This window comes from Macaca fascicularis, chromosome 5 (assembly GCF_037993035.2).
Source record: "Macaca fascicularis isolate 582-1 chromosome 5, T2T-MFA8v1.1".
Taxonomy (NCBI): Eukaryota; Metazoa; Chordata; class Mammalia; order Primates; family Cercopithecidae; genus Macaca; species Macaca fascicularis.
In genome coordinates this window covers 157,330,197-157,346,008 of record NC_088379.1, presented here as the reverse complement: position 1 = coordinate 157,346,008, position 15,812 = coordinate 157,330,197, and the positions used below count along the sequence as shown (strand labels likewise).

At 35.8% G+C, this 15,812-nt stretch overlaps 1 protein-coding gene across 6 annotated transcripts in view; it reads left to right on the top strand.

The window, feature by feature from the left end:
- Positions 1–15,812, top strand: part of FBXW7 (F-box and WD repeat domain containing 7) — a 210,423-nt gene that overhangs the window by 103,297 nt on the left and 91,314 nt on the right. For 4 of the 6 annotated variants that reach the window (XM_005556081.4, XM_074040622.1, XM_015450920.3 and 1 more), the window contains 2 exons: positions 14,554–14,603; positions 15,199–15,768. In XM_005556081.4, the coding sequence (XP_005556138.1) occupies positions 15,268–15,768 (501 nt within the window). In that variant the 5' untranslated portion in view covers positions 14,554–14,603; positions 15,199–15,267. The remainder of the gene's footprint in view (positions 1–14,553; positions 14,604–15,198; positions 15,769–15,812) is intronic. The other 2 variants (XM_005556082.4, XM_074040623.1) reach the window with 1 other exon arrangement.

The window sequence follows — 15,812 nt, the reverse complement described above, 5'->3', positions numbered from 1 at the left end:
TTGTATTTTAGGGGTCCGAGGACACTCTGCTATTGAGTTTGGTTTTGGTAACTTCTTGCTCTGTTTATAGATTTGGGAAGATCCAAATACTGTGTTGCTGTTTTCTTCCTAGACTTCTGTTTTAAATTAAATTAACAAAATTAAAGTTTGTTTTTTTTTTTTTTTTGAGACAGAGTCTTGCTCTGTTGCCCAGGCTGGAGTGCAGTGGCGTGATCTCGGCTTACTGCAAGCTCCGCCTCCCAGGTTCACTACATTCTCCTGCCTCAGCCTTCCAAGTAGCTGGGACTACAGCATCCACCACCATGCCCAGCTAATTTTTTGTATTTTTGGTAGAGACAGGGTTTCACCATGTTAGCCAGGATGGTCTGGATCTCCTGACCTTGTGATCCACTCGCCTCGGCCTCCCAAAGTGCTGGGATTACAGGCGTGAGCCACCATGCCCGGCCAACAAAGTTAACGTTTTAAGCTAACTTTTCAAGCTATTCTTTAAAATAGGGAGTAATATCTAAAAGATTTAAATAATACAACAATTTGTACTGTTATACAGAGATAATTTTTGACAAATGAAATGACAGTTTGTAAAGTATACATTGATACTTTTAAATTTATTTGAATGTCAGATGTTGAAAAGTTAATAGTAGACTTGCATAATATAAAGAGAATTGCTTTACAAAGAGAAAATTCCTGTTATTTATGCAAGGTGGCGTCATTCTTTGGCATTAGTAACTTAGCATAATGGTTAAGATCTTTCTTTCATACCTCTGGTTTGGGAGGTGGCTGTTAATTAAGGGGTCCCTGACCCCTGGATTGTGGACCTGTACTGGTCTGTAGCCTGTTAATAACTGGGCTGCATAGCAGGAGGTGAGCAAGCTGGCAAGTGAGCATTACCGCCTGAGCTCCGTCTCCTGTCAGATCAACGGCAGTGTTAGATTCTCATAGGAGTGAGAACCCGACTGTGAACCGCGCATGCGAGGGATCTAAGTTGCCTGCTCCTTATGAGAATTAAACTAATGCTGGATGAAACTGATCTCAGGTGGAACAGTTTCATCCAGAAACCATTGCTCCTCCCACCTTCCCCTGGTCTGTGGTTGGTATTCCATGAAACTGGTCCCTGGTGCCAAAAAGGTTAGGGACCTCTGACCCAAGGGATCTGGCAGCTGTCTAGAATGTTATGGTAAAAGCAAATATCGATTGGGAACAATGTATAACTATTGCAACTCCCTCACCCCTAGTAGAGTTCTATTTTGTCCTTGAAAGATAGCTTCACTGGTTATAAAAATGTGGTTGGGCGTTTTCTTTCAGTAAAGGAAGCTATCATTCCACTGTTCTGGCTTCCACTGTTGCTATTCAAAATTAAGTCAAATGCCTAATTGCAGTTCTTTCTAGGTAAACTATCTTTAGTTGTTTTTTTTTCTTTTTAATGTTTTCTCTATCTTGACTATTCTGTAGTTGTACTGTAATGTGTCTGGATGTTAATTTATGCATATTTATTCTGGTTGAGATTCATTGAGCTTTCTGGATTTGATAATTGATGTATTGCAACAGTTCTATTATAGAAAGTTCATAGCTGGCCAGGGGCGGTGGCTCACGCCTGTAATCCTAGCACTTTGGGAGGCCGAGGCGGGCGGATCACAAGGTCAGGAGTTTGAGACCAGCCTGGCCAATGTGGTGACACTCCCGTCTCTACTAAAAATACAAAAACTAACCGGGCGTGGTGGCATGCGCCTGTAGTCCCAGCTACTCTGGAGGCTGAGGCAGAATAATCACTTGAACTCGGGAGGCAGAGGCTGCAGTGAGCCGAGATTGTGCACTCCAGCCTGGGTGACAGAGCAAGACTCTGTCTCAAAAAAAGAAAAAAAAAAGTGCATATAGCCATTATATCTTGAAATATTTACTCTTCTTCATTCTTCTGTTTATATCTTTTTGTAACTCCAACTAGATATATATTAGAGCTGTGATTCTGTTTTTCACACCTCTTAATCTGTCTTGCTTATTTAGTCATACATCTCTCAAGCTGCATTCTTCCTTGGAGCTTTTTCTGTAGGAATTCTTTGAGCCTTGAGTTGAGTTTATATTGCTTCAGAGAAAACTAAGGTTTGCTTCAGCTAGTTGCCCAGGAACATTACCACCTGGTTACCACTTTTAATTAAGGTCACTGCTTGAGGATTTCAGAGTGACACAGAGCCCTGTGTGAGGGTCTGCTTATGGTCATAAATTCTTGGGGTGTAGGTGGGGCGGGGATCCTGCTTCTTTACCTGGAGCTAAAACTGAGACAGAAAAATCCCTGACTGTCCATTTTTGTGTGGTGGGTTTATTTTCTGTTCACCCTAAACAATTACAGGTATTCACCTTGTAGAGCTCCCAGCTTTATGTGGGGGTTTCCTATTAGAGAACTATCTTATGTGGCCTTTTGGCTTATTTTCTTGCCTTCAGCACCTGTGCCAGTACATAAGTTAGAAACCCAAGGTTTCCAATTTTGAAAAACTCTCAGGGCAAAAGTTGGTTTTTGGTCATGCTTAGGTCCCAGGGTCCTTTGTACTTGGCCATATGGATTTCTTCTTCTTCTTTTTTTTTTTTCTTCACTGTGGTTTTATTTATCTATCTGACCTACTATTTTAATTTTTGTTTTATCTGGTATTTTAATTGTTTCATTTGAGAAGGTTTTTCATAGTATTTGTTTGGTAGTTGGCCATTCTACTAGGAGTTTAAGAGTTATACTTAACTCCTTCCAGGGAGACCTTGGAAGATTTTTACTAAAAATACAATATTTAAAGTGGGTATTGAAGTACCATCAGGGGGAAACCTGGGGTGGAGTAGGAAAACAAAACAAAATATTACAAACGGGAATAATTAAGAGTTAGGATATGTGAGATGTTTGGTTTTACTGGGCTTAAAGTAGAATTGTAGGGTATGGAATTGCTGCAAATGAGGCAGATGGACCCAGAGATGAGGCTCAAGAGAGGCCACATGCAACTTTTGAGAGTCTTTGTGTGTCACAGTAAGGAGGATGAACTTGTGAAATCACCAAAGGGTGGAATATATAAGGAGGAAGCTGACACTGTCATATCTATGCCTTAGGATATTTTGGCAGCAGTGAAAACAAAGCAGGTAGACAAGAGTGGAGCATTGCTCTTCAAAATTTGGTCATTGATTGGCAGTAATGGCATCATTTGGGAGCTTGTTAGAAATGCAGAATCTCAGGCCCCATTTCAGATTTACCAACTCAGAATCTGCATTTTAACAGGACTCCTAAGTGATTCATATACATAGTCAATTGATGTCTGAACCAGTGACCTGCAGAGCCAATGATCTGCAAAGCAAGTGAACATTAGCTTTATTTTAAATTTTAAGAAAGAAGTCTTAATTTGTCTAGAGTACATAGCATTCGTTTGATGTTTACAGTGTCACTTTATTTGCCTAATAACTAGCTGACTCTAGATCCTTAGCAGCATTAGATTTAGTATTTGACGTTTTGACCCTACATACCTTTGATATGTAGTGATTTGTAACTTACGACATAAATTTGAATTCCTTAACATGTTGCTAATTACAAAACACTAGTGTCTGTAGCAGACTATCAAGAAATTGAGCAGGTTTTGTTCTCCACTCATTGTTAACATACATGGTAACTCACCAGGCGCTTAAAACAAGTGCGCTGTGGTGCAGGGTACTTCTTGTTTAGTGACAGAAATGAAAAGATCTAAGAATATGATGGTTTTAAATAAATATGATAAGAAGTAGAGAGAGTTTTAAGTAATAGAACTATTCTATGTTTTGGATGTTTGGTTTAGTGTCTCTAACTATAGTTCTCTTTAATGTCAAGTGCATAATATATTTGAACCATTCTATTTATTACATTTAATAACCATTGATTGTATTTTTAGTCAAAGTTTCAGAAAAATGCAAAAAGTCTTGTTCTCAAAGGAATGCTCCCTGGACCATGCACATCAAAGTCGTGGGTGGCTGCTTGTGTGGGTAGAAAATACTAAAAACGCAAAAACTGGGCCCTACCACTGAATCCCAATGTACATTTTAAAATAAGCAGCATCTGGTCAGGCACGGTGGCTTTCACCTGTAATCCCAGCATTTTGGGGGGCCGAGGCAGGAGGATCACTGGAACTCAGGAGTTCAAGCCTGGGCAACATAGTGGGACCCCCATCTCTGCAAAAAATTGAAAAAAAGAAAAAGCATCTCCCAAGGAATTCTGCCAGAGCAAAGTTGTGTTTTTCCCCCTCAAATCTGGAAACCATAATTGTTCACTTTTTGACCTTTTACTGGAATACAGCATACACTGAGAAAAGTAACAGCACTCAGATAAAAAAATAGAACATTACTGCTATTCCAGAACCTCCTCTGGTGACTCCTTTTAGAAACTAGTCTAGCACCCCACCCCTCTAAACACAAATATAACCACCATAGTGACTTTTAACACCATAGATTAGTTTTGCCTGTTTTTGAACTCTTTAAAGTGGCATAATACAATTTATACTCGTGTCTGTTTTGTGTTGTTTTTGCTTAGCATTATGTCTGTAAAATTTGTCTATATTGTTAGCTGCAGTTTGTCATTCTCATTCTCATTGCTGTGTGGTTCTCTGTTGTTTAAAAGTACCAGTGGTAAAATTATCATTTATGTGCTTTACGTCTGATGGACATTAGAGGTATGGTGGTACCACTGATAGGCACCAAAATCAAACTTGATAACCACTGTTGTATATTATTTGGGAAAATGTGTACTCTTGACATGTTTGGCAAATTTTTATTTCTCCAATCTAAAATTTAGAAAATTATAATTTTAAAATTTTATCAATAAAAATTTACAGGGTTTTTACTGTCAAATATTATCTAATAGCTCAGCTAGCACATGCTAGGGTAATATAGCACTACCAACTTTTCTAAGTAGACTATAGCACTGAGGAATTAAATAGCAAATAAGGGAAACGTTTCTTTATGAAATAATTTCTTTTAATAAATTAAAAAGAAATGAGAGTATTAGAATACCACCATTTGCAACCTTCTGTGTATTAATGGATGGAGGCAGTGAATATCAACAGCTGCTAAAATCATAAGAGGGAAACCAGATGCTAGGTGACACGTAATGAAGTAACACATTATTAGACAAAGGAACAAACCAAGTTCAATAAAGCCTCTGGATCCAACTTCCAATTTGCCAGAAACAAAGAGACCAGATGAATATGCTGAATTGCATTATGTGTAAATAATCAGTCAAATCTACACTACTAAAAGTCAGATCAAACATAAATTTTAAGAAAAAGAAAAGAATGGAAAATAAACCTGTAGATTAAAAGAGACTGAATAGAAGTAGCAACTCTTCTTAAAAATGGTCAAGATTAAATAATAGTTATGTAGGGAGGCTTACTTAGCTGTTAAAGGGATAAATACAGGATGTAATTGAGAATAATTTAAAAGAAGTAAGTTACTTAAGAGGAAAGGAAAGGGCTATGACTGAATCAGAGCACTTGGAGGAGCTTCTGGGCTTGCTGGCAGATTGCTGTGTGGTGGTCACAAGAATGTATTCTCTGAATATACTGAGGTATGAAGTTTTTGTATAGTTTTCTGTATCTGTATTTTATTTTACTCTAAAAAAGGAAATAGTTTTTAAAAAAATATTATAGATCTGCTAATCTAATAAAAACTTCCCTAGAGCTTCATCAGTAATAGTCCAGTGTCATCTGGATTATCTTCAGCAATCATTTTCATTCTAAATTGTCATAGTAAGTGTTGTCTCAAAGCAGAAAGAGATAGAGAGTTTGACAAAGTGTCTTAAAATGCCTGATGTCTATCTTAATGATTCCAATAGAAACTTTCCAGTATAATACTCAGACATACTGCCCTTAAAACTACATAATGGCTTATAAATTTGGGAAACTCAACAGATTTGGAAATACAGCACATATATAGCTGAGATCACTGATGAATGTGGCTACCTTAAATAACAGATTCTCAACATAGATGAAACAGCCCTCTATTGGAAGATGCCATCGAAGACTTTTTTGACTGGACAGGGGAAGTCAGTACCTGCTTCAGAACATCAAAGGACATGCTGACTCTCTTGTTAGGGGCTAATGCTGCTGGTGACCTCAAGTGGAAGCCAGTGCTCATTGGTCATTCTGAAAATCACAGGGTCCTTAAGAATTATGCTAAATCTACTCTGCTTATGCTCTATAAATGGAACAGCAGAGCCTGGATGACAGCACAGTTTGCTAGATATGTTAAGCCCACTTTTGAGACCTACTGCTCTCAGTGAAAGATTCCTTTGAAAATATTACTGCTCATTGACAGTGCACCTGGTAACCCAAGAACTCTGATGGAGATGTACAAGGAGATTCCTATTTTTTTCATGCTTGATAAACATAATAACATCTATTATGTAGCCCGCAGGTCAAGGAGTTATTTCTACTTTCAAGTTTCGTTATTTAAAAAATATATTTCTTAAGGCTATAGCTGCCACAGTGATTCCTGTGATGAATATGGGCAAAGTAAATCGAAGACCTTCTGGAAAGGATTCACCATTCTATGTACCATTAAGAACATTCGTGATTTATGGGAGGGGTTCAAAATATCAGTATTAATAGGAGTTGGGAAGAAATTGATTCTAACCGCATAGGCAACTTTGAAGGGCTCAAGACTAAAGTGGAGGAAGTCACTGCAGATGTGGTAGAAATAGCAAGAGAAGTAGAAGTAGAGCCTGATACAATATGACAATTGCTGAAATCTCAAGATAAAATTTGAATGGCTGAGGTGTTGCTTTTTATTGATGAGCAAAGAAAGCTGTTTCTTGAGATAGAACCTACTCCTAGTGAAGATGCTTTGAAAATTGTTGAAATATCAACAAAGGACTTATATTACATAAAATTAGTTGATAAATTGATAAAGCAGCAGTGGTTTGGGAGGATTGCCTCCAATCTTGAAAGAAGTTCTATAGTTAGGTAAAATGCTGTCAAATAGCATAGTGTCTTTCATAAAAGGAAGAGTCAATTGATGTGGCTAACTTTATTGTTTATTTTAAGAAATTGCCACAGCCGTACTGATTAGTCAGCAGCCACTGAAGTCTCAGTTGATCATTAGCATTTTTTTTTTTTTTTTTAGCAATATAGTCCTTTTAAATTAAGGTATGTACTTTTTTTTTTTTACACATAATGCTATTATGCACTTAGTAGTGTAAATGTGACTTATATGCACCAGGAAACCAAAAAATTTTTGTGACCTGCTTTATTGCAATATTAACTTTATTGCAGTGGTCTGGAATTGAACCTGCATTTTTTCTGAGTTATAAGTATTGGTGAAATCATTAACCTCCTTCTCTTTTTGTATGGTTTCTTCAACTCACAAAAGATAGCAGCCCCAGTGAAAGTCATTACAGAAGGCAGAGGAAACTCCATTTTTTCCTTTTTTTTTTTTTTTAAAGACTTTGCCGCTGTGTGTGTGTGTGTGTGTGTGTGTGTGTGTGTGTGTGTGTGTTTACCTTATCCTAGTGGGCCTTACCACACATTTCTGTTATGTGAGATCCAAATGTGATGTGATATACACAAGAGTAATTTTCACCCCATTCTTAAAACTAAAAATGATGTTTAAGTTACTTTTTCCTGGGGGAAAATTCAACCCCGTGGTAATTAAGCTTCATTTTACTTGAAATTAATATCTTTTTATAAATTTTACGGACTCATAAGAAATGTAATACATTTTGCTTAAGTAACTAGCATAAGCCAAAATGGCATTTCATTTTTCTTAGGCTCAGCAGATTTAATTTAATAAAGATTATAAATTGATTTTAATTAATGATGCTTACAAAATGAAAATTAATTTACAGTGTTGAATAGGAAAGCTACTAAAACCATAAGCCAAAGCAATATGAATAAAAGTATAATTTAGACACAATTTTAAACCAGATTTTGAAAAACTTTACTCAGTGATATAGTCAGGCTCAATTGTATGCCTACTAGATTACTTCTTGTATAGGCTGATATATGCATAAAAGTATTATTTTTGAATTTTACATAAAATTATATTTATCTCTTTAATGCGAATTTATCTCTTTAATGTAAAAATTGTATTTGTCTTTTATCCTTGTTTCTTGTTGCACATATCAATTACAGGTCAAGCATGAGATAAGAAAATCGTGTTAATTTCATTTTCAACTAAAATAAGACTATTTCTTAGCTTATTCTTGTTTGTTGAATAAAAAAAGATTGTTCATATGTGTGAGAAATTGCTGCAGCATAATGTTCAGTCTTTTTCTGTGAGTAGCATGATAATCTTTTCTTCATAGAAATCTACATCTTATCTGGGAAAGATTAGTAAAACTCATCTTTAATGTATGGTAAAACTGCAGATCTTTTTCCCCTTTTCTCAAGTCAAATTTTCGCAGTCAGAACATTCAGAAACAGGATCCCTTTTCCAGTTTTACACTTGTGTTTAAGTGAAGGAAAATGTGTTCAGTTTTGTTCTGCACTCCTCCAGGTGATTTCCAATAAGACTTGAGACTTGCTGATATCCTTCCTCACTCTCAAGCCCAAACAGCAATAGAAACATTTCAAGATTTTCTTTTGTAACATGTTTTTCAAAAGCTCATTTTCCTTTTAAATCTAAGAATGTTGTCCTTTGAAATAAAAAAAAAACCCAACCATTTTTTTCACACCTTGCAGAGACTGAAACATAAGTACTACGTAGGCTAGTTTCTACAGCTATTAATGTTTCAGGTATTCAACAGAATCTAGCCTGCTGTTTTCTTTAAAGGGCCCGTTTCAGTTCAGATACCCTATTGAGAAGTTTTCCACTGCTAAGTGGATTGTGTGTGTGTGTGTGTGTGTGTGTGTGTGTGTGTGTGTGTAAGAGTTCTTTAAATGAGTGAAATGACCTTTGTTTAATGAAGTTAACTATTTTATAACATCTTTCAGATGTTAAAACATTTTGCCCCAAGAGCTTTTGATATCAGTACTTTTATACAGATGTTTTTTGTGTTAGTTTGGGTCCTCTGAGACACAGATGTCAAGACAAGATTTGATGTGCAGGGAATCTCCCACCCCATCCTACTACCCTCCCACATTTTCTGTTGGAGCAATCCCCATTCTAGAACTTCTACCCTGCTCAGTAGCTTGCTGGGAGAAGCCCAGAGGCAGCAAGGCCAGGGGTGGTTGCCATGGATTCCAAGGTGCGATAGCTGGAGGCTGTCAAGCAGTTCTGTTCCTCATAGCAGGTTAGGTTGAAGGGACATCTGAGTAGGGTACCACTGTGGCCACTACACCCTCCTCTTTCCTTCAGCCTTTGACATCCTTCCCTCATGTGAACACTCTTTACTGTGTTACCCACCCATGGGGATGTTGTCACTCTGTTCTGCCTTTGACCTACGGGGGCTTCTTAACTATATGGATTATTCCTCATGCTTCTTAGAGTCAAGCTTTGCCACCCCTTGCACCCTTGTTGGTCTGCCTCTGTACCTCCCCGCCGCCATCCCTCACTACAGAAAGGCTCTTTTCATTCTGCTTCAACTCCCGAATTTTGGACTACCTGCCTCCCACATATACACCTAGCTTGCTTGGCTCCATCTAATAGCTTTTTGACTAAATTGTTGAGGAAAAGAAGGAAGAAGAGCCATCAGGGTTTCTTACGTCTGCAACTGGCTAGAACATGGTTCCATTCACTGAAATAGAGAAAATAATAGGAGGATCTAAGAACAAATTTGGGCCTCACGTATGTGTGCATGTTGTGGGGAAATAGAAGTTTGGATGTTAAAATAATGAATTTGGTGTGACTTTGGGACACCTTCTTGAAATTAATAGGCTCAGTAGAGGAGTCTGACTGGAGATAATAGTATGGGGAATCATTAGCTTCTATGTGGTAGTTGAAACCCTGACTTTCAAAGAAACAACAAAGAAGGGAGGAGCTAGCTCTGGAGCACAGTAACAGTGCTGCCTGAGGGATGCACCGAGGAATGTACCAGGAAAATTAAGGGACAGGAGAGAGTTGAAAAGAGAGCTAGTGACCAACAGAGTATAAAGATATAAAAATGGCAAAAGAGTCATTGAGATTTAACAACCAGTTTAAAATTTAGTTATTATGGAGCAAGCCCATATCACACAGGTGGTGGCATGAACGGGAATGAGGGATTAAATTTAGCCAAAAACAAAATATGTATTATAATTCAAATAACAAAAAGTATATATTGTCATGTGGACTGAGGAATAGTCTTTTCCATCCTTTGCAGTAAAGATATATATGATTGACTAGCCAAGTCGATTTAAATTATTTAGTGTACATCCATAAAACTTTATGAATTACTTGCTGCATATGTGATGACACTCGCCAGTATTGCCCATTTTGTGTTGATTTTGTTAACGTACATTACTAAGGAGATTTTCATCAAATTTTGCAGTCCCTGAAACATTTTCATCTTTAAAGTTACAAATGTGATTTCTCAGCTGCTGTATAGAAAATATGGAACCAGAAATACTAAAAAATGATAATTGTTTTTAAAGTATTAATCTTTTTAGTCACACAGTTGTTTTTTACATGCTATGCTGAAAATAACAAGAAATTTGATGCAGAGGGAAAAATGATTTTTTATGACTTAGTAGATAATTCACAAATATGTGTTAAGATATTAGGATTTATGTCCTACCAGTTTCAAAAGTACTACAAGTGACTTGTTCAATACGGAGTACAACTTTAAAAAATGTATTTAAAGTAATTGATGTTGTGTTTGTGACCTGGCTTGAAGTTCTCTTTTGGTGAAGAGCATGCATAAAAAGGTTTGATAATTATTTACTCAGTGAACAAATGTTTTGAGTGCCTTATGAGTCAGGCATTTTTGTGAGTGCTGGAGATAATAGTGATGAAAAACAAAAGTCCCTTTTCCTTATAGAACTTAAAGTGTGGGAAGGCAGATAGTACAGAAATAAATTGATGGATGGATAGATGGATAGGTAGGTATTTACTATATAGCAGGTACTGTTTCTGCTTTTGTTTAGTGCTGTGGAAATGAGTAGAGCCAGGACAAAGGAAAAGAAGAGGTGATGCTGGTGGGTATTATTTTAAGTTGGATGGTTAGAGAAAGTATTGAATAGGGGACATTTGAACAGAGTCCTCCATGAAGGAAGTACAAATAATAAAAAGAGGAATAGCCAGCACAAAGGCTCTGAGGTTGCAGCACACTTTACCCCTCAAGAAAGAACGGTGACAGAAAGTGAGAAAGAGAGAAGTAAAATATGAGTTCACAGTGGTGGGAATGTATGTGGGTGATAGAAGGACCCAACAGGCAACCATAAAAGACATTGGCTTTTACTCTGAGTGAAATGGGAAGCTATCTTAGTGGGTGTTGAGCAGTGGATTAGTAAGATAAAACTTATTTCATTATGCATTTCAGGTACTTACTCCTAATCATAGTAATTAATAAATTATTAATTTGGAGTATAGGAAGTTCATATGTGAAGTGATGGGTGTTGGCTCTTTTAGAATTCAGTGAAAATCCTAAACTTCTTGCAGAAAGTGATTCCAAGCTTTGAGTTACTCTTCCTGATGATCAGTACAATTGGTTTACTTTCTTGTTATCTTTGTCCTAAAGCTTCTTAAATCACTTTGTAGCTCAAGTCTAATGGATTATACCAGCCCATGTAAATTCTGAAAATGTTAATATTGCCCAGTGATTCAGAGGCTTTAGTAATTTGCTTAAAGTACTTCTTGTTTTATTGGTATAAACTGTATTCCTCAGTGTCTACTATGATTTCAAAGTTAGTACTTGGCTTGGAATTTTCCTTTGAAGCTCGCAACTGTAGTTCAATATAAGATAGGCTGTCAGAGCTCCACTTATTTAACAACTGTATCTGTGCCCACTTTTATTCCTTTAAGCATCCTAGAGTAAGCATTTCAAATGGTTTTGAATTATCAAAGGTCATTTTGAAAAACAAGATTATTGAGAAAATATTTTAAAAGTTCATGAGAAAGTTGTGTAAAATACACCCCCCCACCCAAGGTAGGCCTGAAATGCCACTAAATCAACAAAGGATAGTGAATAAAAGTTACCCTGTATTTTCTAGGATTTGGGGAAAGTGGAGTAGCTCTACTTTCTTTAAATAGCCTATTTTAAATTTGTTTGAACAGCAGAATTATTATACCTCTTTTTCATTCAGAATGGAGTTGACTGTAGGCATCTTTTTAAAGTACCCATAGGTCAGGACCTCTCTGGACTTTCCACTACCTTGAAAGACACTGCCAGAAGAATGTTGTTCCCCACACTTACAAAAGGAACAGTAATGTTCTTTTCTCCAGCCATTATTTTATGCAAAGTCCAACTTTATTTTATCAGAGCTATCTGAACTTTCAATGTATTTGAAACATTCATTGACTAATATCTTTAATGGAGCTTTTAATGTCTCTGATCATTTATCCTTTGTTAGGTTAGCAGAACTGGAACAACACAGTTACTTTCACAGCTTCAAATGATACTTTCATAGTCATTTGTGGACATGTACTATGCAGTGTCACAAAGTTTGAGCCACCTGACAAACCTATTTCTAGTTGAGATCAACAGGGTGATGCTCTGCCTTCTTGTTGCAGCTGTCATACTGTAAACAAGTGTCATTTTCATGGTCCATGAGGAAAAGTATAGCATTTTCCTCATTTTGGTGCTTTTCATTAGTGATTGGGCAGTTTAAAATGGCCCCAAAACATAGCCCTGAAGTTCTGTTTAATGTTCCTGAGTGCAGGAAGGTTGTAATTTGCCTTAAAGATAAACTAATGTGTATTAAATAAACTTAATTCAGGCATTAGTTATAATGCTGTTGACCATGAGTTCAATGCTAATGAATCAATCTATATTAAAGATATATTTAGACAGAAACACACATAAAAAAGGTTATGCGTTGATCAGTTGGCAACAATGTTGTGACCAGAGGCTTGTGAGAACTGTATTTCCCCTAGGAGCAATGGCTCAGTATTTGTTAATTCAGTGGTTGCAGCAATTTTATAGAACGCAATTACTGTGAATGCGAATCAACTGTATTTCATTAACAGTGGTGATTTATAGGGACTTTAGATACCAGAAGTGTTTCATAATTCCCTTTCTCGAAACCATTGTTTTAATATGTTTAAATGCATGCATGCAGAGTTGTGATGTTAAACATAATTTTACTGTGGGTTCTGGTCAAAAAGAGGAAATGTCATCAGGTAACTTGAAAGATACGTTATTCTAAACATTATCCTCCAGAAAATTGGCATGTACAAGAAGCATATTGAATGCTCAGCAAATAATTTGTTTTAGAGTAATAATCTTTGAGTATTGTAGTGATTCTAGTTTTGGAAAAGAAGGCAGTATCAGTGTTAGAGAATAATATTCTTTCAGGATTTTATGTGGTTACTTCAAGGTGTATGAAAGAAGACTCACTTGGGTGTTAAATTCTTGTCCCTGCTTTACTTAAAGCTAGTAATCTTGAGAAATTTACTAAATCATTTTAAGCCTGATTACCTTGCCTGCAAAGTGAGGAACATTTTCAGTTTAAAATTTTATTTCTTTTATTAGTATTCTTCCTGACCTTGAATCATTTCTGTTCCCATCATATCCAGTTGCCAAGAAATCCATGAACCTTAATGTTGTTTATTAGCCATCAGATTTTATTTCACTGAACTCAAGTTCAGTCACATTAGTTACCGATAAAATCATGTTATGTATATTAATATATATAACATATATATTAATATATATTATATTAAATGTATAATATATTAATATATAAAAATATATTAATATATATATAAATATATAACATGATTTTATCGGTAACTGTGACTGAACTTGAATATATCAAATATTTGATATATCTTGACATTTTGTATTATGGTAAGAAGAAATAAAAGACCTTCCTCAAATTTTAGGATATGGACTTCTGTTTGTTGATGTTGGTGTTTTATCATACACTGTTGTAAATCATACTAAAGGTTTTCTCTGAAAAAGACTAGAATTGACAATACTTCATTTGTTAACAGTTTCAAGTTTTAGATCACGGGTGCTTAATTTCTTGTGTGTGCACAATATGTTGGCATTATTTTATCTGACCTCAAAGATGTCCATATAGATACCAACAAAGGATAAAGTGTAAGAATAAATATCATGAAAAGATGCTGTATCAGATAAAATTCTAGAGCCAGGTTTAAAAAACATAAAGGTAAACATGCTTGATATGTAAAAATTGAGAAATATGATAAAAAAAGAAATGTTTAAAGCATCTGTAATACCACTGCCTAAGATGCAGTTTATTTTGAAATGTTGTCTTCTAGTCTTCATACAGTTTAAAAATCATATTATAATCATTATTATTTCCAGTATTTTCCCCTTAGCGTAATATAATATAACATCCGTGTTTTAAAAAATGTTTTATGAACGTCATGTTTAGGGATTACACTGTATATATCCCATCTCATAGATTCCTTTATATTGAGCATTTGAATTTTTACTTTTATTTACATTTATTTTTATCTTTATATTTGCTTTTGTGGATAAACTGCAGTGAGCATCCTCTGTATAATTTTTTTTTTCTGTTTTAGGATTACTTCCTTAGGATAGATTGCCAGAAGTGGAGTTACTGGGTCAGAGGGTATGAACTTATGAACTTTTTTTTTTAAATAAATTTTTTGTTTCTGTCCAGTCATTTGTAAAAGAATTAAAATAATAATGATTATAATTGTTACCTGCTTGAAAACTGTGTCTGAAGGCAAGATTCTGTGATCAGAGAAGTTTGGGAAATACCAGGATAAAAAGCCTTTTAATCTGATTTACCTCAGCATTTCCCAAATTTAACTGAATACTGAAATTTTTTTTTGATACACTTCTTAAAATTTTGTGGAAGTTTTATATAGGATATAGTCTATGAACTACTGATGTAAAGTTGAAATTGTTTTATATGCTTATGTTTTATTGGTCAAAGGAATTAAACTATAAATCTTTATGCTAAAAATTATTAAAAGCGATTAATGTTGTTTACTATGGTTTTTGTGCATGTCTTTATAAAGTCTTACAACTTTTAAAATTGAAATGTTCTATATTGTTTACTAAAAAGCATTTTAATGCCTTGGTGGCATCAATACTTTTTTGCAATCATTAATGATATTTAGAATGTAGACATATAACATGAAAGTAGAACATAATATAGATTGTACAAATCTTGTTTTTTCCACTATTTTCCCCTGCAGAATGTGAAAACCTTTGCATCTTCTGATAGTCTAGCCAAGGTCCAAGAAGTAGCAAGCTGGCTTTTGGAAATGAATCAGGAACTGCTCTCTGTGGGCAGCAAAAGACGACGAACTGGAGGCTCTCTGAGAGGTAACCCTTCCTCAAGCCAGGTAGATGAAGAACAGATGAATCGTGTGGTAGAGGAGGAACAGCAACAGCAACTTAGACAACAAGAGGAGGAGCACACTGCAAGGAATGGTGAAGTTGTTGGAGTAGAACCTAGACCTGGAGGCCAAAATGATTCCCAGCAAGGACAATTGGAAGAAAACAATAATAGATTTATTTCAGTAGATGAGGACTCCTCAGGAAACCAAGAAGAACAAGAGGAAGATGAAGAACATGCTGGTGAACAAGATGAGGAGGATGAGGAGGAGGAGGAGATGGACCAGGAGAGTGATGATTTTGATCAGTCTGATGATAGTAGCAGAGAAGATGAACATACACATAGTAACAGTGTCACAAACTCCAGTAGTATTGTGGACCTGCCCGTTCACCAGCTCTCCTCCCCATTCTATACAAAAACCACAAAAGTGAGTATATTCATTATATTGTTAACTTGAGAAACTTTACATAC